At 37.6% G+C, this 24,953-nt stretch overlaps 1 protein-coding gene across 1 annotated transcript; it reads right to left on the bottom strand.

Annotated features, from left to right (window-relative positions):
- Window positions 1-1,514: 1,514 nt before the first annotated feature.
- AK3 (adenylate kinase 3) lies at window positions 1,515-23,652 on the bottom strand. Its single transcript, XM_074197467.1, has 5 exons — window positions 23,340-23,652; window positions 14,157-14,276; window positions 10,725-10,897; window positions 7,725-7,843; window positions 1,515-3,713 (listed from the first exon to the last, which is right to left on the bottom strand). The coding sequence occupies exons 1-5, from the start codon at window positions 23,488-23,490 to the stop codon at window positions 3,593-3,595; spliced, it is 684 nt and encodes a 227-aa protein (XP_074053568.1). The 5' UTR covers window positions 23,491-23,652; the 3' UTR covers window positions 1,515-3,592.
- Window positions 23,653-24,953: the final 1,301 nt, after the last annotated feature.

The following is a 24,953-nucleotide window of genomic DNA, read 5'->3' on the forward strand; positions in this document are numbered from 1 at the left end:
TCAATTTCACTAATATTAAAACACCTACTGTGTGCCAAGTACTACCATAGGCACTGGAATAAAGATAAAAATGAAAAACTGCTTGGGAGCGGGTAAGAGGGAATACAGTAAGCACCCAAATAAATACAAGTTGCACGAAATTAGAAAATCAATTCAATGAAGAATGCCAATAGGGAGATAAGCTTCATTTGCTAAATAACAGTAATGCCCTTCACTTTTCTTACAGTTGATTCTAAGGAAGATCAAGTAAAATAATACAAGTAAATACATTTTATAAATACTATGAAAAAAGAATCTGAATTTCATTCACGGGGTTTTTGTAAGTACCAGGAGAATAAAGCATCAATATAATTGATAGAGCAGGTGCAGTATTGATTTTTAAAACAGTATCAAAAAGTCTAGAGTACACATAGTCTTGTGTGTCAAGGAGAAAGGAACATTGTTTTGATATCTTATTACTTTTATTATAGAGCATGCATTATAGTCTAGTGCTGTTTGAATCAGTCTAATATTCCACAGTTAGTATATTAAAAATGGGTATACTATGATACTCACATAAGGCATTACAGGAAGTCTTGTATAGAGTAAAAGAAAAATGTATCAAAGAGAGATGTAGTAGTGGTAATATTTTCAAGATGCCTCATTCCAATTGTCTTGAAAAAGACTGAGAAATACCAAGTAGGAAAAAAAAAATTTTCCTTGAAATAGTTTTTGTATTTTAATTGCCAAGAAGGGTATCTCAGAAAAGGGGGGGGGGGGTGTCAAGTTTTTCAAGACACTGGCAAACTTGAAATAGCACTTAAAATTAACTTATCAAAATATAGCCTGGAGAAGGAAAGACAGGTAAGACATTCAAAACCATGACACTTTAGTCTTCCACTCTGATGCCCCAGCTTCAGTTTATAGAAACAGATTTCCAGCTGGAAATCATTAACTTCAAACTCCTTTTTTGCATGAGGAAATTGAGGCTTGAGAAGCAAAATGACTTGCCTAGGATCACACAATTGATAAATGTCTGAATCAGGATTTAAGCCCAGGTGTTCTCAAGCAGTTACATTAAAAAAAAAAAGGCAGCAAGGTCCAGGTGTCAGGAAATCAGAGTTTGAATCCTTAATCTCAGAGTAGATGTGTGACCCTGGGCAAGTCAAATTTTATTTATCAGATGGGGGGGGGGGGAGAAGAAGAAGATTCATCAACAAACTAATATAACAGATGAAACAGCTATAGGATCAATCCCATGGAACATAACTCAGTTTCCCTATCTGGTTCTGGTTCACACCTTGGAAGTTTTAGGGCATGCTTTCAGCCAGATGGTGGCCTAGCACTTGTAGAACTTAGTGTTTTGATTTGATGTGGCAAATTTTTCATTGTTCTTTCCCCTTGTGAAATCTAGAACATACCTTTCAAGTATTAAAAGGAGAAAAGGGGAGGAGGGACGGAGACAGGGAGGGGGAGAAAAAGGGGAACTAACGGAAAGGAAGGGGGGAAAAAAGGGATAGGGAAGGGGGTGGATAAAGGAGGGCAAACACACTGAAGGGGGTGGTATTCAGAAACAAAATACTGGGGAGTGGGGAAAAAGGAGAAAAATACAAACAGAGGGAAAATAGCATGAGGGCAATAACGACTTAGTAATTATAACTTTGATTGTGAATGGGATAACTCTCCCTTAAAACACACTCATTCTGCAAAGACCCATGGATAACCTATTTGTTTCTCAGTACCTTAGGAATTCCTATGTATAGATTACTAACAGCAAAAGTTAAGTGAGAACAAGGAAGAAAACCAGACATTATATCCTAAAATCCATATTTCTCAACCAGAATAAAGAGTAAATTACAATATCCTAACTAGGAACTTTCCATTTGGGATAAACATTATACCTCTTCATTGCTCACCAAGAAAATTTCATTATGGTAGACTCTTGTGGGTCATATGCCTCAATGCCAGCAAATATTTTCAAAAGAAAAAAAGAGCAATAGACACAGTGACCAATTATTTCTAGGCAGTGACACTATATAGTTTTATAATCTGAGATGAGGTAACTCTTAAGGCTCATTTTCCTAATCCTGTAAAACAGGAAACTATTTAAACTATTGGAAAGACAATTATTATAGTTGAAGCTTAAATTCTTGGCTACATTAAGGAAAAGATTGAAGGCAAAAGGAAAAGGGGATAGCAGAGGATGAGATGAACAGATAGTAACATGGAAACTATGAACATATGAACTTGAACAGACTTTAAGAAATATCAAAGGACAGAAAAGCCTGGAGTGCTGTGATGCATGGTGACACAAAAGAGGCAGATAGGACTGAACAACTCATCACAAATTGAGGATGATCATTCCTTTAGTGCATCTCTTACAGGTTTATTATCTCAGTCAAATGAGATTATGTTTGCTATGGTACCTTCTAAATGCTAAAGCACGTTATGAGTGAAGCACAGAATGTTTTCCAAATGACTATTGGACATTTCTAATAGTTCATGACATCATAATGGGTTTAGAAATGGAGGAAACCTCACTGGGTCATATAATTCAACCTCATTTTACAAATGAGGATCTGAAACCTAGAGAAGTTAAGTGATCTTTCCCAAGATTACAGTTTATAAGCAGCAGGAATCATGATTTATATTCAAATTCCCTGACTCTGAATTCAGCATTTTGCTCTATATTACTCCTGAAACCAGCAGAATTGAAAGAGGATGAGTTTGTTTTTGAGTGGTTTCAGTCATGACTGACTCTTTGTGTTTCTATTTGAGAACTTTCTCACCAAAGATCCTGGAGTAATTAGCCATTTCCTTCTCTATCTCATTTTACAAATTAGGAACTAAGACAAACAAATATAAGCATCTTGCCCAGAGTCACAGAGCTAAGTGTCTGAGGCAGGATTTGAACTCAGAAAGATGACTCATTGATTCCAAGTCCAATGCAGCACCTAGCTATCCTCAAAGGAGAAAATACTCACCAGCAAAATAAACCCATTATATTCATCAAATAAAATTGATTCATATGTGCCTTATTTTTTTTAGTATAGATGAATTGACATTCTTGTGTCAGTGATTTTCTAAGGCAGATTCTCTCAATATTAAAAAAAAAGACAGTGCTGGTAACTTCAGAGTTAAAGTCAGAAGAATTTTTATCTAAGCTTTAATCTAAAAGGTTGAGGGGGAAGAGAATGTCTTTGGACAGTGTATTTGACCTCAATTAGTGCTATGTAAGCATAGATTTTTTTTCCTGAAAAAGAGGGAAATGCTTGAAGCTGCTTACTTACTGAAAAGAACTTCATATCATTTTAAAATGAACAGTCACCTTTCTGTCTTTGACATTTTACAGAATGAAGTACGATTAGATACATAAATAGGATTTTTTAAAAAACTGCACAAACCACCAGGAGATGAGACTCAAGTCACTGCAATAAAGATTTAAGAAACTAGTCTTCATGATTGACTCATCACTTAGTTTCCAGAAAAATCAGCAAAAATGAGAGTAGATCATGATCTTAGAAGAATTCCTATCTATCTGAATCCCATAATTCAGAAGCTCTTTGATAAAATAAACCAGTTTTCTGCTCCTCTTAGAGTGAGTTCTAACTCTTCAGGGAGTCATTGCTTCTTTCTGACTTATATCTGGTAGTTTTGTTTGGAGAAAAGCATATACATGGGGCCAGATCATGTTGGTTTCTGTTCCAGAGAAAGTTTCCAGCACACCTTTTTTCCTAAAAGAAAAAACAAAACAACAAATAAGTACTTTTGATTTTCCCTATTCAACCATTCTAACTTGGTTTTATGATTTTTTTATTTTTTAAACAAATGCTTTATTGTTTTTTTTAAAACTATCCCATCACTTCCAAATGATGCTCTTACCCAACAGAACATCCCCTTAGAACATATAATTAAGCAAAGCAAATTAGCACATTAACAATATATTACAAATTATTCCTCATTCCTATATATATATATTAGTAATACATACTAGTGTGTAATATATAGTAATACGATAACAACTCACCTTCACAAAGCCTTTGAGGTTTGCAAATACTATCTCATTTGATTCTCAATAACCCTGTGAAGTAGGTGCTATCATCAACCTCATGTTTTGAATGAGTAAACTAAGACAAGCAAAGGTTAATTTGCCCAGAGTTCCACAGAAAGTGTCTGAGTCCGAATTTGAACTCAGATTTTCTGAAGTCCAAGTCTCATACTCTATCCACTAGACCACCTTATTGTCCATCTCTCTTCTGAGAAGTCAGAACATGCTTTACCACCAGCCTTCAGTATTCACCACTGGCCAGAGTTCTTATTTCTTTCAGTGATTTCTTGTGTGATTTATGTGTATATGTTCCCCTGGCTCTACTCACTTCACTTATTAGTCTTTCCATTTCCCCTGGATTCCTTATATTTATTATTTCTCAGGATGCAATAACTACATTAAATTCATAGTCAGTTGTTGTTTGGTTGTGTCTGACTTTTTTTTAATTTTTTTTTTATTTTTGAGGCAATGAGGTTAAGTGACTTGCCCAAGGCCAGGTAAGCTAGGTAATTAAGTGTCTGAGGCCAGATTTGAACTCAGGTACTCCTGACTCCAGGGCAGTTGCTCTATCCACTGCGCCACCTAGCCACCTCATGTCTGACTCTTAATATCAAGAAAACACTACTTTTCTTGGCAAAGATACTGGAGTGCTTTGCCATTTCCTTCTCCAGATCATTTTACAGATGAGGAAATGGAAGCAAATAGTGTTAAGGGTCTTTCCTAGGGATACACAACTAATAAGTATCTGAAGCCAGATTTAAAGTCAGGAAGATGAGTCTTCCTGACTCCAGGTCAAACCTGGAATACTCTATCATACCATCTAATAGCCCTAATGCATATACTAGAAATTAATCAGCTAGTCTCCAAGCAAGTAACATCCATCCATTATCCTTCCAGTTCTTTGCCACCATAAAAAGTACTTCTATGAATAATTTTGTTTAAATGTATGCATTTTAGGGGCAGCTAGGTGGCGTAGAGGATAAAGCACCGGTCTTGGAGTCAGGAGTACCTGGGTTCAAATCCGGTCTCAGACACTTAATAATTACTTAGCTGTGTGGCCTTGGGCAAGCCACTTAACCCCATTTGCCTTGCCAAAAACCTAAAAAAAAAAAAAATAAATGAAATCTGTTTAAATGTATGCATTTTATATAAATTTTTCCCCTCTATCTTTGATCTCCTTGAGATACATACCTACTAGTGGTAATCCTGGGTCAAAAGCTATTTACAGTTCTATGACTTTGCAAATATAATTCCAAATTGTTTTTCAACTTGGTTTTAAAAGTAGATGAGGGATGGCTAGGTGGCATAATGGATGAAGCACCAGCCCTGGAGTCAGGAGTACCTGGGTTCAAATCTGGTCTCAGACACTTAATAATTACCTAGCTGTGTGGCCTTGGGCAAGCCACTTAACCCCGTTTGCCTTGCAAAAAAAAAACCTAAAAAAAAAGTAGATATGATTCTTTGTGCTCTCATGAAAAGTGATTTTTCATTAACACTCAGTCCTAACCAGATCACTTCCATACTCAAACTCCACTGGTTCCTTGTTCTAATAACTCCTTTGGTATTTAAAATTCCTCACAAACTGGAACCAACCTAACTTTCTATCCTTTGCTCCTCTGTACATACTCTATGGAAGGTGAGAAACCTTTCTGCCAAGGGCCATTTGGATATTTATAACATCATCTGTAGGCTATATTTTTTGTCAAATATTTAATTAATCCATCCCTAAAAAGCTGCTAGGTTTATTGAATTTCAAGTCCTACATGCAGTTGCCTTGGCCACACCACATCAATATGGCCTGTGGGTCAGAGTTCCCAGAACCAGATTCAAGTGGAACTGGCAAATGTTAAACAAAATAAAAAATTAATACAACTTAGTTAATATTAATTTGTGACTAATTCATGATACGTCACTCTGTGACCTGTGGGGATCTGTTTCTATTAGACATTAATAGCCCTCCTGTACAAAGAATCAAATTGGCCTTCTTGTCATATAAGATGCTATATTTTCCATCTCTCTCTCCCTAGAATCCATTCCTTCCTCTGCCTCGTAGAATCTGTTTCTTTCAAAGCTCAGGAAATAAAGGCTTCATCGCTCAAGGGGTCAAAGTTGAAAGAAAGTATTCATAGCAACACTTTTGTAGTAACAAAGAATTAGAAACAAAGTGACATGAATCAGTCAGGGGATGGCTGAATAAATTGTGATATAAGAATATAATAGTATTATTGTAGGATACCAAATGTCAACATCAGAGAAACATGGGAAAACTTGGATGAACTGATACGAGTGAAGAAAGAAGAATCGAGAATATACACAATGACCATGATAATGTAAATGAAGATAACACCAAAAGAAAATAGAATTTAAAGTATGTGATAACACAGTCTTCCTTCTGAGGACTAAAGAACAGACCATGTTACTCCCAGATTCAAAGGCTACTGGCTCCCTATCCCTCTAACACATTTTACTCCTTTCACTTAGGAGAAGGGATACAACAAATGCAGAATGTTACACATTTTCATTTGTCTTGCTTATTTTTCTCTTTGTTACAAAGGAAGGAAAGATTCAATGCAAGGGGGGAAAGGGGAAAGACAAAGTTAGAATGTTAAAATACTATTCATATATGTTACAATATTACTTTTAATAGACAAAGGCACCATAAAACTTCTAAAAAAAAATCAAAATTCTAGGGGTGGTTAGGTGGCACAATGGATAGACCACCAGCCCTGGAGTCAGGGAGTACCTGAGTTCAAATCCGGCCTCAGACACTTAATAATTACCTAGTCGTATGGCCTTGGGCAAGCCACTTAACCCCACTGCCTTGCAAAAAAACCAAAAACAAAAAAAAAAATCAAAATTCTTTATTAGGTCATAAACCTAAAGACAAGAAAAAACTGGAGGAGAATTTAAAGGACACAGAAAGTCCTATATCTGGGCCCTATTAGCTCACAAAAATTATAAATAGAAATTGTTTCTGTTTGGGCCAGAAACCCTGAAGATCTTTTGCTCCAAATTGATTTTTTTTTGACTAGGTAAAAGAGTTCATCCTCTGCCTCATTTCTTACCTAACCTTAATCACTGAATGGGTATTGCCTCAAACTGAAACCCAGTAAAGACATTAGCTTTAAAAGGTCAAGGGACATCTTCCATCATTGTGATTTATATCTTGCCACTGGCTGCAGAGCAAAAAGTAGGGCAGGTGACTTTGTACAACCCCCCCACACACACTTAAATCCAATTCCCTTCCATGTCATGGCATCACCTCCCAGATGTCATTATTCTCCTCAAGAACAAAGGACAAACAACAACAATAATAATAATAACTGATAAGTGATACTGTCTATACTATACAAGAAGTAGGCAGAAGCTAAACAAAGAGATTAAATGGAAAAGTTCTAGAACTTTCTAGCCTCCTATATCAAATTGTTAGCTGCACTGTTTCATTTTGTGTTCATATGAAGTATTATAAATTCTCAGAACACCAAATACACCTTTATTCAATCATAAGTCATTAATTTGTTAGAATTTTCTATTTTTATGAAATTCAATTTTAGAACCAAATGAGTGGGGTTTGAATGGTGCATTTTGCAATTTCTGTGCCACCCTTCTCTTTGAATATTGACTAAAAAAGTGATTATGTGAAATCACTAGGAATATTCAAGAATTAAAGAAAGATAAAGGTGGGTAAACAACTCACCGGTAATACTCCAGAACAAGTTTTGTTTGGGCCTCATAAGCCTTTAGTCTCTTGGAAACAGTTTCTGGTTTATCATCCTCACGCTGTATAAGGGGCTCTCCAGTAATATCATCAATGCCCTAAAATGAAGGATATGAAAGAAAACAATCAGTAACCTTAAAAAAAAAGACTTCAGGCAGTTAGATGGCACAGTAGATAAAAGCACTGGCCCTAGAATCAGGAGGACCCAAGTTCAAATCTGAACTCAGACACTTAATAATTACCTAGCTGTGTGACCTTGGGCAAGTCACTTAATTCCAGTGCCTTGTAAAAAACAAAAAAAAACCCCATTATATAACAGCCTGAAACATAAACGTTTTAGCTATCAAATATGATACAAGGTCCAAACTACATGCAAAAAAAAAAAAACCTCACCATCATCCCATATCTTTTTCAACAGAATTGGCTAACAAGAGAGAATTGGTTAATAATGAAACCCAATGCAGTCATAACATAAAACTTTCAGCAATCCTCAAGAGTATTGAAGACTGAGGTTCTGGTGAAAAATCTTCACCTCAGAGGGGCATTGTTCTTTCTATAAATAATATCTGACTTCATGCAGTGACATTTGCAACTAATGACTGGGAACCTTGCCTTCCAGACTAAGAACACATTATCCCTCTGTTTTGCTACTAACACTATATAATCTCTATTCATTCCCTGCCATGGGGAACTTTTGGAAGTACAGAGTGAATAAACCAATTATCCTTTTCTGTATTTATCCAATGACCACTCTATTTCAGGAATTCATCACTTCTCACCTGGGCCATACATAGCCATCTAATCGGATTCCTTTCCCTAAGTTTCCTTTCCATTGCAAGCAAATCCTCAGCTGCCAACATGATTTTTCTAAAGCATAGATGTGACTATAACCATCCCTCCAACCCCACTCAAGTTGCTGCAGTGGTTCTTTATTACCTTCAGAATGAATTACAAAATACTCTGTCTTTTAACTCTTTTCACCCCTTTCCTCCCGCTATACACTATGTTTCTGCTAACATGATTTTCTTATGTCCTCACATTTGACATGCCATATCTCATTCTGGGCCTTAGCACTGGCTCTGTCCCATTCCCTGATTTCTTTCCAAGATTCAACTTAAATACCACCCTCTGCAAACAACCTTTCCTGGTTCCCTTAGTTCTAATGCTTTCCCTTTTGATTAACTTCCATCTTCTCTAAATAAATCCTATGTTGGTACTTACCTACAAATTATCTTCCCCCATTTGAATTCAGTCCCTTGAGAGAAGGGAATCTTTTGACCCTTCTTTGTATCTCTAGAACTTAGTACAATTATCTTTCATATGGTAAATATTAAATAAATACTTGTGGACTGGCATCAGTACAAACCCTCTGGGAAAAGAGCTTTGGTCAAACTTAAGGGTTTCTAAGACTCTGAGTACCATAAGGTACCTTGCTCTCTGTCTCTCTCTGTCTCTCTGTCTCTCTGTCTCTCTGTCTCTCTCTCTCTCTCTCTCTCTTTCTCAGTGTCTATGTCTATCTCTCTTTCTATGTCTATAAATGTGTGCATATTGTGTGTATGTTTATGTAAATATGTATATTTATGCTTATATATATTATATATATATATGTATAGGTATGTGCATATGACACACACACACTGAAAAAAGGGCTCACCCACACAATTTCTAGAAGACTCTGAGGCAGCAAAGTGGGTTGAAAGAACATTAAACTAGGAGCCCAATGAAGTCTTGTCTCAGCTCCACCAGGAACTAGCTTTGGGATCTTAGATACAACAATATCGCAAAGATCAAGATTTTTCTCATCTGTGAAAAGTTAATAAACTGTTCACACTCTCTAACCTAATATGACTCTTAGTCCTCAAAAAGAAAAAACTGAACTAAAATCGAGTTTCAAATACTTACAAAATATGAGAACCTGGGCAAGTCATTTAACTTCCTTATCCCTCAGTTATCTCAAATATTGTTGTGATGGGACAACATTTGTAAAGTTCTATGTAAATACTAGCTATTTAATAGCTTAAAATTATTCAAGCTTAGAAAGGCATTAAGACTTTTGGAAAATTCTGTATAAACAAAAAATATTGATTGTGGTACTTTTTGTATTAGGGGAAAAAACTAGAAAAGAATTGCCCTTAGAGCATGGGAAAAAAAAAATCAAAAAATAAATAAATAGAAGCAATGAACCACATGAAAAGATGACTAAGAGGGCTTCAGAAAAATACAGTAAAGGGGTGGCTAGGTGGCGCAGTGGATAGAGCACCAGCCCTAGAGTCAGAAGTACCTGAGTTCAAATCTGACATCAGACACTAAACAATTACCAAGCTGTGTGGCCTTGGGCAAGCCACTTAACCCCACTGCCTTGCAAAAAAACCTAAAAAAAAATACAGGAAAACTTGCAAGAACTGCTGTAGGGCAAAAAACTAAGAACAAAAATGACAATATTTACATAATACCTTTAGAAATATCTCATTTGATCTGCAAAACAATTGGGGAGATGCTATTATTATCCCCATTTTACAGATGAGAAAACTGAAGCAAACAGCCATTAAGTCATTTGCCCAGGGTCACATAGCTAGTAAGTACCTGAGTCAGTATTTGAATTCAGGTCTTCTTGATTCCAACTCTCTATCTGATGCACCACCTAAAATTCATGTAAGTGAAATTATATAAATGAAAACAGTCAAAACATCATCTAAATGCTAACTTGGCCTAACACTGTTAAACCTGGAAATTGGCTACATTCTGAGGAAAGATAGTAGGAGGTTAATTGTCTTTATTTATTTATTTTTTGTTTTTGCAAGGCAATGGGGTTAACTGACTTGCCCAAGATCACACAGCTAGGTAATTATTAAGTGTCTGAGGCCAGATTTGAACTCAGGTACTCCTAACTCCAGAGTCAGTGCTCTATTCACTACACCACTGCTGCCCCTGGTTAATTGTCTTTAAACAGAAATATCAAATATATCCACAAATACTTACAATTTTTCGAGGAGGGTTGAATTCAGTGTTGTAAACTCGACCAGAACTTGGATGAATCCACCGAGAAGTGAGACGTTGTTTAATAACATCAAAGGGTACATTTAGATCAATCACTGTATCTATCTGGTAGACTTTGTCCAAGGCTTCAGCTTGTGGGACAGTCCTGGGGAAACCTTTTTTTTTTAATTTAGGAAAAAAAGAAAATAATTATTGTACTTCTCACCCTCAAAAATCAACATATTAATGTTCCTCTATCCTTTGTGCCACCTAGCTACCCCTTTTTTTCTTTCTTTTTTGAGCAATCTGGGATAAATGACTTGTCCAGGTTCACACAATTAATGTTTCTGAGCCTGAATTTTAACTCAGAGCTCTCTCACTCTATGGACAGTGCTCTATCCACTTCACCACCTAGCTGCCCTTCCCTCATCTTTAAAATGGGGGAGAGGAGGGTCAGCTGACCAACCACCAGATTGCCTCTAAGGTTTTTTTCCCAGCTCTAACATTTTATAAAACATAATAAATGTTTATTTATTATTATACTGATCAATGGCACTGAAAAATTATAATGTACTCACGAGAAGGATTCTCAATATTCTCCCTCAACTCTTTTCTGCTTAATTATCCTCTATGTAGGCAAACTGACTTTGTACCCCATTGATCCCTGGGGGTGTTTCTATGGGAATAGAGAATTATCAGAAAAAAAAATAATGACATGAAATTGCTCAGGGTCACATGGCAAATAAATATTGTAGTTTATCAAATGCTGGTTTGAAATTCCCTCCTAACAATAAAAACAGCTCTTCCATTATATCATCACCCCATTATCCTTCTATTATGTTCTCTTCTTCCTTGGATTTTCCCTATGAGTCTGAATGAAGTGAGACCTAACCCATTCTCTTTTTTTTTCCAGTGGTGTTCAATTGCATATATTTTAATTTAAAATGATATATTTTTTCCATTATATAAATATTTTATTTGTTTTCCAATTATATACAATGGTGGCTTCTAACAATGAATTTTTTTTGCAAAGTTCTGAGTTTTATAATTTTTTTCTCCCTCCTCTTCCCTCCAATAGAAGGCAATTACTCATTCTTTTTTTTGGTTTTGGTTTTGCAAGGCAATGGGGTTAAGTGACTTGCCCAAGGTAAGACAGCTAAGTAATTATTAAGTGTCTGATGCTGCATTTGAACTCAGGTCCTCCTGACTCCAGGACCAATGTGCCACCTAGCTGCCCCTAACTACCCACTCTTTTTATGGAAACTATAATACTGTAGATAATCCTCAACTCTCCAATAGCTTACTATCTCAAAATTCACCAGTTTCAAAGAGAAAATATTCCAAATAAACAGAGTGAGCTCCACCTTCCCTATCCCCTCCAACCATTAAAACCTATGTTACAGAAAATATAAAAATAATAGTAACTGGGATTAACATAATCCTTCAAGGTTTGCAAAGTACTTTACATTTATCCCATTTGATCTTCAGAACAACCTTATGAGACTAATTCTGATGTTATTATATCCATTTTTATATGAAGTAACAAGTTTAGTTCGCCTTTTATACTTTGTGTATATCTTATATGTACATTTTTTTTTACATGACTGTACCACTAGAGTGTGTGCTCCCTGAAAGCAAAGACTCTTCTGGGGCTTAGCATAACATCTGGCACAGGAATATTCAATCTTTGTTGACTGACTAATTGGCTTACCCTGGATCCCATTGCTAGTAAGTATCAAAAAAGGTTTTTGAACCAAAATCTGATTCTGAATTTAGTCCTTTCTCCACTCTACCAGCATAATCCTGTGCTAATATGTTTTTGCAGCTTTAGGGTTTACAAAGCACTTTCCTCACAACTATTAGGCAAGACAGATAGTATGTGGCTTTTTGCAATAGAATCTAACATCACATGCATTGTCCAGAGGAAATTCATTCAAGGTTCCACCTGAAATACTAGGAGCATATCTTTATATCCCTTATCCCTTCCCACAATCTTCTTTCCCCACTGCTTCCTTGATAGACAAAGAGGAGGTGGCTTTCATGGTGCAGGACAAGGGATCCAGAAGGATGGAGATTATTAGATGGGGTCAGGTGCAACAATGAAGAGTTATAGGGATTCATGGATAAGAAGCTAAAAGTTCTAGAGTGAGGAACCTTAGGAGATAAGCACTGGAGGGCTGGGGTAAACAGTATTATCTTATATTCATCCTCAGCTAAAAATACCCATGCTTCTATTTTTCAATGGGTTTTTTTCATTAAAGTTGTTAGAGTCTTATATTTTCCACATAGGTCTCTTTACCTAGCTCCTTCTATTCTTCCTCATTAGAAATTACTTATGTCTTCTAGGATTAGATTGCTGTGGTCATTTAATAATTCATGATGATATTATGACTTCTGAGGAATGAAATGATTTTGTTCAAGCATTTGAAGAATGAATCAATTGTTCAGTTTTAGGTACAGAATGAGCTCTAGCAGTCCCCAGTGTGGGTTTGAATCTAGGCTGTTTGAGTGTGTTTGAGAGACAGAGACAGAGACAGAGACACAAACAGACAGAAGGACAGACAGACCTTAGGCAAACTTTTTAAATTTTCTGGGTCTTGGTTTTCTTACTTATAACATGAAGGTTGACTAAGTGACTCCTAAAGTCTTTTTTTTTTTTTGGCAAGGCAATGGGGTTAAGTGACTTGCCCAAGGTCACATAGCTACATAATTATTAAGTGTCTGAGGTTGAATTTGAACTCATGTCCTCCTTAGGCCAGGGCCAGTGCTCTATCCACCACCTAGCTGCCCCTTAAAGCCATTTTTCACTGAAAAATCCCTATGATCCACAAATACTGTTTTATTTCTAATATAAAATTTGTGGCTGGATTTCATATTATCTTGTCTTTTTCCTCCTTCTGGATAAAGGTTCTATAGTAAACTTCTATGGCTATGCTTCTTTTTCTTCCTAAATGATCCTTATCACAGATTTCATCACATAAATTTATCTCCTTAATATATATGTACATATGATACATTATAATACATTAATATTATATGATTAACATTATTACACATATTACTACATAACATTATTACATGGTTAATATATTAATATTACATATCATTATATGGTATATTCTAATACTATATTTTATTTTGCAAATAGAAGTGTTGGACTAGAACATCTCTTAATATTCCTTCCAGCTCTAACATCCTATGATCCTATGAAATATTGATGAAATACTGATGAAATACTGACCCAAGTAGGGACCCATCTAATGGAAAATTTGATCCTTCATGACCTTTCCTCCTTCCTCCCAATTCATTTGTATCTCTCCAAGGCAAAGGGAGAAATGAAAAAGAACTGAGGATGAAAAAGCCTGCTCATAAATATTAACTCTTATTTCTGATTTTAACCAATGCCTGTGAAATTTAGTCAATGGGTCCACTTACCATCCAACAACCAGCTATATTGAGCTAGATTTTTCAATTCATGCAGGGCCAGTCGGGTCATGACATCATCTGGTATGAGTTTCCCTTGATCAATGAAGGTCTTAGCAAGCACACCAATTTCTGTAGGAGAAATGAACCAGAGAATCAGTTAAAATTAGTCAGTTTGCTTTGATGCCCTCCAAAGCCACAAGTGACTTGATTTCGTAAACATGGGCTCTGAGAAATCCTAATATTGTCAGACTTCACAAAAGATCCAGTTTGTTGGAATAAATCCAATCCTAAATCTGCTTCTAAGTGTCTATTACTACTACTTAATATGTGTTTTGAGATATTCATAGAAAAACAGAAGATCCCTTGATTTTGAATTAGGAAAACAAAGTTAAAATGCTCCTAATAGAGTGGCTTGAGCAAGTTATAAGATCTAAGTCTCAGTTTCTTCATCTGTAAATATTTGTACTACTTACCCCACAGGGTTGATGAATAAATGAAATGAGATAATACCTTTAAAGTACTATATAGCCATAGAGTACTAAAGGCAAATCTGCATAGTACACTTCAAATTGAGTAAGCTGCCATCATGCCATCCTCTATTAACATTTTCTTCCAAAACTTCAGTGTGCTCTGAAGTTAGCCTTAAAGGTTATGTCACTAAAACAAAAGCTAAGGAAAGTCCTACCAAGCTAGGAATCTCTCAAAGAGGAACTGGACAACAGATTGTGGGTCAGTCATCCAGGTACCAGAAGGAATAAGTTTGAAAAGGAACCTCCTTTGTTTGTTGTAAAACTGAAAATTGATTTTAATTCAATTTTGCTAAGTCTTAATCAAGCTAGTTTAACATTCTCTTTAGTGGTTCCTTTCCCTTGTAAACTTCACCCACTATGCACATCCTGGAGAAATTTAAAGGTCAAGCTTTGATCATTTAATTACCCCCAACTCTGTAGACTCATCCATCACCTACATTCCAGAAAAACACAGTTAACCGAAAAAAGGCAAATTTTATCAATTTAAGCTATTGTAGCAACCTCATTGGCTTTGAACTAATTCTAAGATCTGGGAACCTTTGTCTTATGACATGTTCTTAGCTATGATTAAGTGGGGTTTCAGAAGGGGAGGTCCAAATGATATAAACTTAATTCTGACTATGTCATCAATAGCCAATCAGAAGAAGAAACTATGTTGCTTCAGATTAGGCACTGTCATCATGCTAATTCAAGGTATCTGGTCATTGAGATGGGTCACTGACCCCATTTATTGGTAGCTGCTAGCCTTACTAATAAATGGATTGTGCTTGGAACTTTGTTTCTTAGAATTTCTCGCATGACCCAGTCATAGTAGCTTACAAAACTAAGGCAGAGAACTGTGATTTTTGTCAGGATAAATTTGACTGAGAGGGGCAAAAATCTTGTGAAGAAGCATTAATGAGCTAGCATGCAGATACCTGTGATCTTTGATTAATTCCTGAAATGAGTATAATCTTTTCAGTTAGGACTTCAAGGGGTTAATTCAGAGTACACAATTCAGCAGAAAAACACATCCACAAAATTTCATTTCTTTCATTTTTCCTTCAAATTTACAAGTATTGAAAGTTTTGACTGCTTGAGACAATCTATTCTCCATTTGAACAGTGGTTTGTAAACTTTGCTCTGAGGAATTAAGAAGTTTTGAGTTAGCTTAAAACTCTTTTTAAAAAATCTATTTTTTAAAAAAATACATAACCTTAATTGAGAAAGGAATTATAAATCTCTCGAGTCTCTATGAATAAATTATTCAACAAACTACAGTTGCTTAAATTTTTATTATATTCATTAGATATTGTATTCATGATTGTGATCTACATTTATTCTAATAATACCTACCTACATGGCCTTAAGATCTGCAAAGTGTTTTATAAATATAATCTCAACTTTATCCTCAAGAGAATCATGGGAGGTAAGTGATATTATTACCATTTTCCAGATTGAGGAAACTCAGGCAAACAGACATAAAATGACTTGCCCAGGGTCAAACACCTAGTAAATATCTAGGTCACATTTGAATTGGTCTTTATGACTTCAGATTCAGCATTCTATTCACTGTTCCCACTAAGCTGCTGTACAGAATTCTAGCATAAAAGCATAAGTCTTTTACGTTTCTGGCTGCCTTTCACCTTTCTGACCATACTTCTTTCCTTTATTGCTTTCTCTCTGATAGAACTCACCTTGCCAATTCTCAACAATAGTTCATGAAGACCTAAAACCTATAGGATTTAATTCAATTCAGCATACATTCATTACAAATTTTTGTTAAGTTTTTCAGTCATGCCTGACTTTTTGTGACCTCAATTAGGGTTTTCTTGGCAAAGCTACTGGAATGGTTTTGCCATTGCTTTCTCCACTTCATTTTTCCAAATGAGGAAACTGAGGCAAATAAGGTTAAGTGACTTGCTCAGGGTCAAGAAGTTATTAAGCCAGATTTGAACTTGGGAAGATGAAGGAATCTTCCTGACTCCACACCTAGCACTCTATTCACTGAATCATATAGCTGTCTTAGAGGAGGTTCCTGCAACTAAAGGGACTAAGAAAATTAATTAAGGTGTCTTTATGGACACTTCCTGAAATGGGACAATTACATCAGGTAGGTAGAACTGACTACATGGGGTTTTCCACTCACAAATTTGGCAGGTTTCTATAAGTTTGTGTCCACACATTTCCCAGATATTAACTGCTTTGGTAGGAGGTTGTGATTCAGATTTATCTGTAGACTGTGATATATATATATATATATATATATATGTGTGTGTGTATATACATATATATTAGTTATGTACTGCTTAAATCTATGAACATATGATGTTATCCATTGATTTTATCTTATTTTTAAATAAAGTTGCATTTAAAATTTAAAAGTGTCATTATTTTGAGTGACTGGTTATATAAATAGAAATTTACTAATAGGGACTCATGGGTATTGTTTTGGCAAGGAGTATATTTCCCTTCAACAAGATTATCCCCTGACAACCTGAGCAGTTTTGAGTATAATAGTTTAATGATGGCTCTTCTCTTGGAACCCATACCTGCTAGGGTGATCAAGGGTCAATCCAGAGAATAAACAGATATCCATGGGATGAGGTCAAAGGTATAAGATGTTACTAATAAGAGTAGTTACTCCATAAACCTATTACAAAAACATCCAATAAATATTTGTCAAGCCCTCCCACATACAATATGTGTGTATGTATCCGTGTGTGTGTGTGTGTGTATATGTGTTTATTTTTATATATGTACCCATCTTACAAGTATATGTTTACATATTAAACAATCAAGGCCTTAAAAGTCTGAATGCAGGGCGGCTAGGTGGCTCAATGGATAGAACACTGGCCTGGACTCAGGAGTACCTGAATTCAAATCCAGTCTCAGACACTTAATAATTACCTAGCTGTGTGGCCTTGGGCAAGCCACTTAATCCCACTGCCTTGCAAAAAAAAAAAAAACTAAAAAAAGAAAAAGAAAAGTCTGAATATCTTACCCTTAGAATGTTGATGCAAAGCAGTAAGTAGGAGGGGAAAAAAAGAGGAGGGGCAGAGAGAGAGGCCAGAAATGAGAAAGATTATAATAATAAACCACTTCACATTTCTTAATCATATCAACCCTATGAGGTAGAAAAAGATAAATATTATTCTACTTGTTTTATAGATACAGAAATAAGGACCTGGAAAAACTAAGATAGAGCTAGTAGTTTTAATCATAACTTGGAGCACAAAAGAGCAGAGTGGGAGAAGGAAAACAAGTGTAAGGAATTACTCTTCAATTGTTACTTCAAGGTTGACCATTGCTTTAATTCATGGTATGATTAACAGCAACATTGTGTGAGGATCAACTCTGATGGACTTAGCTTTTCTCAGCAATACAGTGATCAAAGACAATTCCCAAAGTATTGTGATACAAATTACCATCTATATCCAGAGAAAGAACTATGGAGTTTGAAGTGACAAAACACACTATTTTCACTTTTTCAAATTTGTTTTCTTTTTTTCTTTCTCGTGGTTTTATCCCTTTTGTTCTGATTCTACTTTTACAGCATGACTAATATAGAAATATGTTTAACATGACTGCACCTGTATGACCTATTAGTTTATTGACTCTCTTGAGGAGGGAAGAGAAAAGGGAAGGAGGAAGAAAAATTTGGAACTCAAAATCATACCAAATTAAATGTTACTGTAATCGGTTTAAAAAAATGCTATGAAGTGGGAAAAAACTTCATAATATGATTTGAAAATTTTCAAGACTGACTAATTTCAAGGTTTAGTAACTAGGGAAACACTTCCAATAATTTCATGTCATACCTTGGAATTATTCATGAAGTATATATATTGAGTTTCACCATCATGTATGAAATATAGCAACATCTGAAATAACACCACCAAAGTCTGACTATCTATCTTCCATAGAAAGAGCTGATCAGCTGATCAGCTTTCTGCTGATTAATTTTTTTTAGGGGGAAGAAATTATCTGGCATCTTTATACTGTTTAAAAATGTTCAGTCATGGGGGCGGCTAGGTGGCTTAGTGAATAAAGCACCAGCCTTGGAGTCAGGAGTACCTGGGTTCAAAACCGGTCTCAGACACTTAATAATTACCTAGCTGTGTGACCTTGGGCAAGCCACTTAACCCCATTTGCCTTGCAAAATCGTAAAAAAAAAATGTTCAGTCATTTCAGAAAAGTCTGGAAAGAATTATATGAACTGTTGCTGAGTGACATGAACAGAACCAGGAGAACATTGTACACATTAACAGTAAAACAATGTGAAGATCAACTATGATGGACTTAGCTCTTTTCAGCACTTCAGTGATCAAGAACAATTCTAAAAGATGTGATGGAAAATGCCATCCATGTCCAGACAAAAAATTATAGGGTCTGAAGGCAGACCAAAGCATAGTATTTTTACTTTTTAAAACTTGTTTTATACAAACTAGATGATTTTAATTACATTAAATTAAAAAGCTTTTGCACAGATAAAACCACTGCAACCAAGATCAAAAGAAATGTAGTAAACTGGGAAACAATCTTTACAACTAATGTTTCTGACAAAGGACTCATTTCTAAAATATACAGAGAACTGAGGCATATTAAAAAAAAAACCATTCCCCAGTTGACAAATAGTCAAAGGATACACAAAGGCAATTTACAGACGAGGAGATCAAAGCAATCAATGGTCATATGAAAAATTGTTCTAAATCATTATTTATTAGAGAAATGCAAATTAAAGCATCTCTGAGGTACCACCTCACACCTCTCACACTGGCCAATATGACCAAAAAGGATAATGATCATTGTTGGAAGGGTTGTGGGAAATCTGGGACACTATTACATTGTTGGTGGAGCTGTGAACTCATCCAACCTTTCTGGAAAGAAATTTGAAATTATGCCTAAAGGACAACAAAAATGTGCATACCCTTTGATCCAGCAATACCACTACTGGTTCTATACCCTGAAGAGATGATGAAAAAGGGTAAAAACATCACTTGTACAAAAATATTCATAGCAGCCCTGTTTGTGGTGGCAAAGAATTGGAAATTAAGTAAATGTCCTTCAATTGGGGAATGGCTTAACAAACTGTGGTATATCTATGTCATGGAACACTATTGTTCTATTAGAAATCAGAAGGGACGGGAATCCAGGGAAGCCTGGAGGGATTTGCATGAACTGATGCTGAGTGAGATGAGCAGAACCAGAAAAACACTACACCCTAACAGCAACATGGGGGTGATGATTAACCTTGATGGACACACTTATTTCATCAGAGCAACAATCAGGGACAATTTGGGGCTGTCCATAATGGAGAATACCATCTGTATCCAGATAAAGAACTGTGAAGTTGGAACAAAGTTCAAGGACCATTCCCTTTAATTTAGGGAAAAAAAACCTGGTATCTTATTGTCTGATCTTGCTATCTCTTATACTTTATGTTTCTTCTTTAAGGATATGATTTCTCTCTCATCAGTCAATTTGGATCAATGTACAACATGGAAACAATCGCAAAGACTGACAAATTGCTTTCTGTGGGGGGGGTGGGGGAGGGAAGTAAGATTGGGGGAAAAATTGTAAAACTCAAAATAAGTAAAATTTTAAACTTAAAACTTGTTCTATGCTTTTTTCCCTTTTTCATGGTTTTTCTTCCCTTTAGTTCGATTCTTCTTTCACAACAAAATTGAAATATGTTAAATATGATTGTAGATATAAAAACTATGTCAGATTACTTACTGTCATGGAGAAGGGGAGGGAGGGAGGCAAAAACGAATGTTGAAAACTAACTTTGCATGTTAAAAAAGAAAAAAGTGTTTAGTCATGTCCAACTTTGTGACCCCCATATAGGGTTTTCTTGACAAAGATACTGGAGTACTAGTCATTTCCTTCTCCAGTTCATTTTACAGATGAGGAAACCAAGGCAAAAAAGTTAAGTGATTTGCTTGGGGTCACACAGCTTGTAAGTGTCTGAGGCTGGATTTGAACTCAGGTCTTCAAGATTCCAACTCTGGTCTCTATCCACTTGCCACCTGTCCTCAGCTCCCTTATTTTAGAGTTCTAATTTTAAGGCCAAAATCCCTATCTGATGTGTGAAAATACTTTGAAAATAAGTAGATGCTTATTGAGGACAACCAAATAAATTGCAGTACATGAATATTTTGAATATTACTGTGCCATCAAAAATTATGAAAATGATGAATACAGAGAAGTATGAAAAGATTTTCCACAATCTGATAGATTCTGATGCAGCAAATTAAGCAGACAAGAAAACAATATACACGCTGACAATATAAATTTTTAGCAAAGAACATCCACAAAGCAATCAAGAGAGGGTTGCAAAATTACAAAAATCACTTCAAAGAAAAGATGAAAGATCCACATGACATATAATTTCAGTCTTCTTTGATATGTTAATTAGCTATTTTAATGAGTTCTTTTAACTCTTCCTCTTTTTTTTTCTTTTCTTTAAAAATGTGATGTTAGATAATATAGTGCTCTGGGAAGAAGTGGGAGAGAGATGATGCTGGGAAAAATTTTGATGGTATAAAAATTATAAACCTCAGTAAAAATATTTAAATCAAAAATATTTGAAAACTATGAGTTGAATAGTAATATGTGATTAATTATAATATCATGACCACTTAGATCAAGAAAGTTGGCCCTTTTCTTTCTAGAGTTAAGATTTCTTTAGGATAGGATCATGGGGCAGCTAGGTAGAGAGCAATGGATAGAGCACAGGCCCTGGAGTCGGGAGGACCCAGTTACTTAATAGTTACCTTGTGTGACCTTGGGCAAGTCACTTAACACCAGTTGACTTGTAAAACACAAATAAAAAAGATATAGTCTTCATAAACACAAATCCTATTTAAGTCTTGAATTAAGTACTAGGGGCGGCTAGGTGGCACATCGGATAGAGCACGGGCTCTGGAGTCAGGAGTACCTGAGTTCAAATCCAGCCTCAGACACTTAATAATTACCTACTGTGTGGCCTTGGACAAGCCACTTAACCCCATTGCCTTGCAAAAACTTTAAAAAAAAAGAGTTAAGTACTAGGCATAGACAAAAGCACCTAGTATCTGAGGTGGGGTTTAAATCTAGTTACTCCTGACTCCAAGCCATTTATAACACTCTTTGTACTCTCCCAAGGCAGTAAACATAAAAATGTAAAATTGAAATAGGAATCCGGTCTGGTCTAATTCTCCCTTTAAAGTGCAACCCAGCTGAAACATCTTGAACAACAGTTCTGCACTCAGGAAAAACTGATTTAGAGCAAAATTCTGCTTTTTTGCAGAATATGGCCACGGGAACAAAACAAGTTTTTTTGGAAGAGCATCAAGGAAAACAGCTTCCCTTGATCAAAAACTCTCCCGGAAATCCAGAGGCAAATTTTAAACTGCAAAGGCGAAGTTGCGGGGGAGGGGAACCCAACAAGAACCAAGTGAACCAAAACAAAAGCACCCAGTCCTAAAATTCGAGGGGAAATTCAGACCAACTTGCTCCCAAAAATGGAAAAAAAGAAACGGGGGAGGGAAGGAGATTATGGGTGTGGTAGCTGGACGAATCGACTAAAAACATGATTAGCTTGTTTTATAACCCGGATTTCCAGAAATAGGAGTGCAAAAAAGATTAACCTCTTCAGGAGGAGTGATCATCGCTGAACAACTTTCTCAAAGACAGCATGAAAATGGTTCTAAATGTGCTGGAGAGAGCAAACAGCATCTTGTAAAACTCCAAATCTGGCCTCACCAGCTGGGGAAACCCTGGGCAAACTAGTGTTTGCCTCAGTTTCCTCTTCTGTGAAATGGACTGGAGAAGGAAATGGCAAACCACTCCAGTATCTTTGCTAAGAAAACCGCAAACGAGGTCCTGAAGAACCGTTCACGACTGGGAAAAAAAAAAAAACTGAACCACAGCAAAAAACAAAACCCGCCAAACTTCAGTTTCTTCGTTCCACCTCTCTTCTCTCTCCTCATATAGGGAATTAGGGTCTAAGGGAAGACGTTCCCAGTCAGAGGTTCACAGAAAAGTACATGATTGCAGATCGCAGCGAGTCTCTTCCCCTCCCCCCCCACCTTCACCCCGAGAGCAGCAGAAGCCAATCCCGCGGTCTAGGAGTGCAGGCCGAAATGACAAGGGGTGGCAATCGGGCTAAACAAAGGGATGGGGTGCCCTTTAGATTGAGAGCTGGGAGGGCCCTTGGAGAACTGCAAGTACTTTTCCAGTGGGGAAGGTGTCAAAAGATAGGCCACGGGTCACTAAGGCCCCCCAGAGTGCTGGACCCGAGGCTACACACTAGGGGGGTGGGGGATGAAGGGGGAAAATTCAAAGTTCAGATAAGGCCAGGTCTTTGTCCGGGAGGAACGTGCATTTTATGGGACGATAAGGTGTCAACTCAAAGCCCAAGAGATGCGTCTCTAAGCTAAGTGACCGGGTGGAAGGTTAACAATGGCCACCCTTCTCCCAGATCGGAGAGAGGGCAGCCGCAGCCCCAGTCCCGGTCCCGGTCCCGGCCCCGGCCCCGGCCCCGGCCCCGGCCCCGGCCCCGGCCCAGACTGGGGGTTGCCACTTTTTACAGATTCCTCCCCTGGAAGGCAGGGAGGGGACAGGGCCCCGCGGATCAGACGCTGGACGTGGGGAGGGGAGTCGGAATGCTGAGGATCGGCTCCTCGGGGTGTCCCACCTGTTCCCTTATTCATGTTGTCCCGGAGCAGGTCCCCGCTGGAGAGGTGCTTCAGGGCGAAGTGCTTGATGATGCGCGAGGACACGGTCCCCTTGCCGGAGCCGGGGGGCCCCATGATCACGGCCCGCAGGACGCGCCCGGTCGCCCCCATCTCTGCCGGACAGCCCGAGCGCCCAGCTCCAGGGTAGAACCCAGGGGGGACCTGGCCCCGGGCTCTCCGGCCAGCCTGTGCGTGGGCCCGCCTGCCTCAGCGGCGGCTCCGGGCCATCCGGGCAGCCGGGGCCGCAAGGCTGCGAACAGAATCTCGGGGGACAGCGGCCTGGCCCCCCTGAAGTCCGCGTGTCTCCGATGCAAAGAGTTAGGCCTCCCGGAAGCGCACTGGCCGCCCCGCCCACTGCCCGCCCCACTCCTCTGCCCGCCTTCTCCTCCTCTGCTCTTGGGCGCTCAGCAGACTGGTATGACCCGCAGGGGAGGGAGCCAGAGCCTCCCCCTTCATTCCTTCCCTTCTCTCCTCCCATAGGAACGCTTCTAGCTCTAAAGTTCACCCAGGCTAATCCCCGCCCTCTCATTTTACACAGCAAAAAACTAAGGCCCAGGGAAAGAGTAACTTTGTCCAATGTCAAAAAGGGAAATTCTAATTCAGATCTTGTCTCCTAGTCCAATTCTCTTTCATTCCAAACGATCAGTGTTTTATAGCCCGGATTTCCAGAAATAAGAGCACAAAAAAGAAACAGGGCCAAAGATTTTTCCCTTTATCAGTATCGATCATTTGGGAAGGACCTATTCTTTCTCTTTCCTCTCTTTGGTTGCTGTTTCACCCCTTCTCTTTTGTTATTATCTGAAACTGAATTTGAACACAAGTCCTCCCACCTAGCTGTTGAGCTTGTGTGAGTCACTTAACCCTGATCTCCAGCCATCTGATCCATAGCTGACCACTGGACCCAGATGGCTCCCGAGGAGAGGAGAAAGTGAGCCTGGTGACTCTGCACAGCATCCCCTCACTTAAATCCAATTCATAAGCTTGTCACAGCATCAACTACCTGAGGTCATGGTCTTTTTTTTTTTTAGGTTTTTGCAAGGCAAATGGGGTTAAGTGGCTTACCCAAGGTCACACAGCTGGGTAATTATTAAGTGTCTGAGGCTGGATTTGAACTCAGGTACTCCGGACTCCAGGGCCAGTGCTCTGTCCACAGCACGACCTAGCCACCCCCATGGTCTTTTTTGATAACAAAAGACAAACGTGATTATTTAGAAGAGGGATTGGCTGTAAGAGACATAACAAAGGGTGAAAATTTCAACATGGAAATTGGGGTTATGAAAAGAAAAGTTTCCTAATAGAGGTTTATAAAGTGGAATGGACTTCCTTCTAAGGTAATAAGTTCCCCTTTCCTGGAGGTGTTCAAGCAAAGGCCAGCAGTCCACTTTGTATAGGTTGTAGAAAGGATTATTATTCTGGGAGTACTCATTGGAGGCAAAGAGGTTGTACAGAGGAATATCCAGCCTGGAGTCATGAAGTATCTTTGTGAGTTCAAATTCAGCCTCCCACACTGAGCATCACTTCATCCTGTTTTGCTCAGTTCCTCAGCTATAAAATGAACTGGAGAATAAAATGGC

This window comes from Macrotis lagotis, chromosome 8 (assembly GCF_037893015.1).
Source record: "Macrotis lagotis isolate mMagLag1 chromosome 8, bilby.v1.9.chrom.fasta, whole genome shotgun sequence".
Taxonomy (NCBI): domain Eukaryota; kingdom Metazoa; phylum Chordata; class Mammalia; order Peramelemorphia; family Peramelidae; genus Macrotis; species Macrotis lagotis.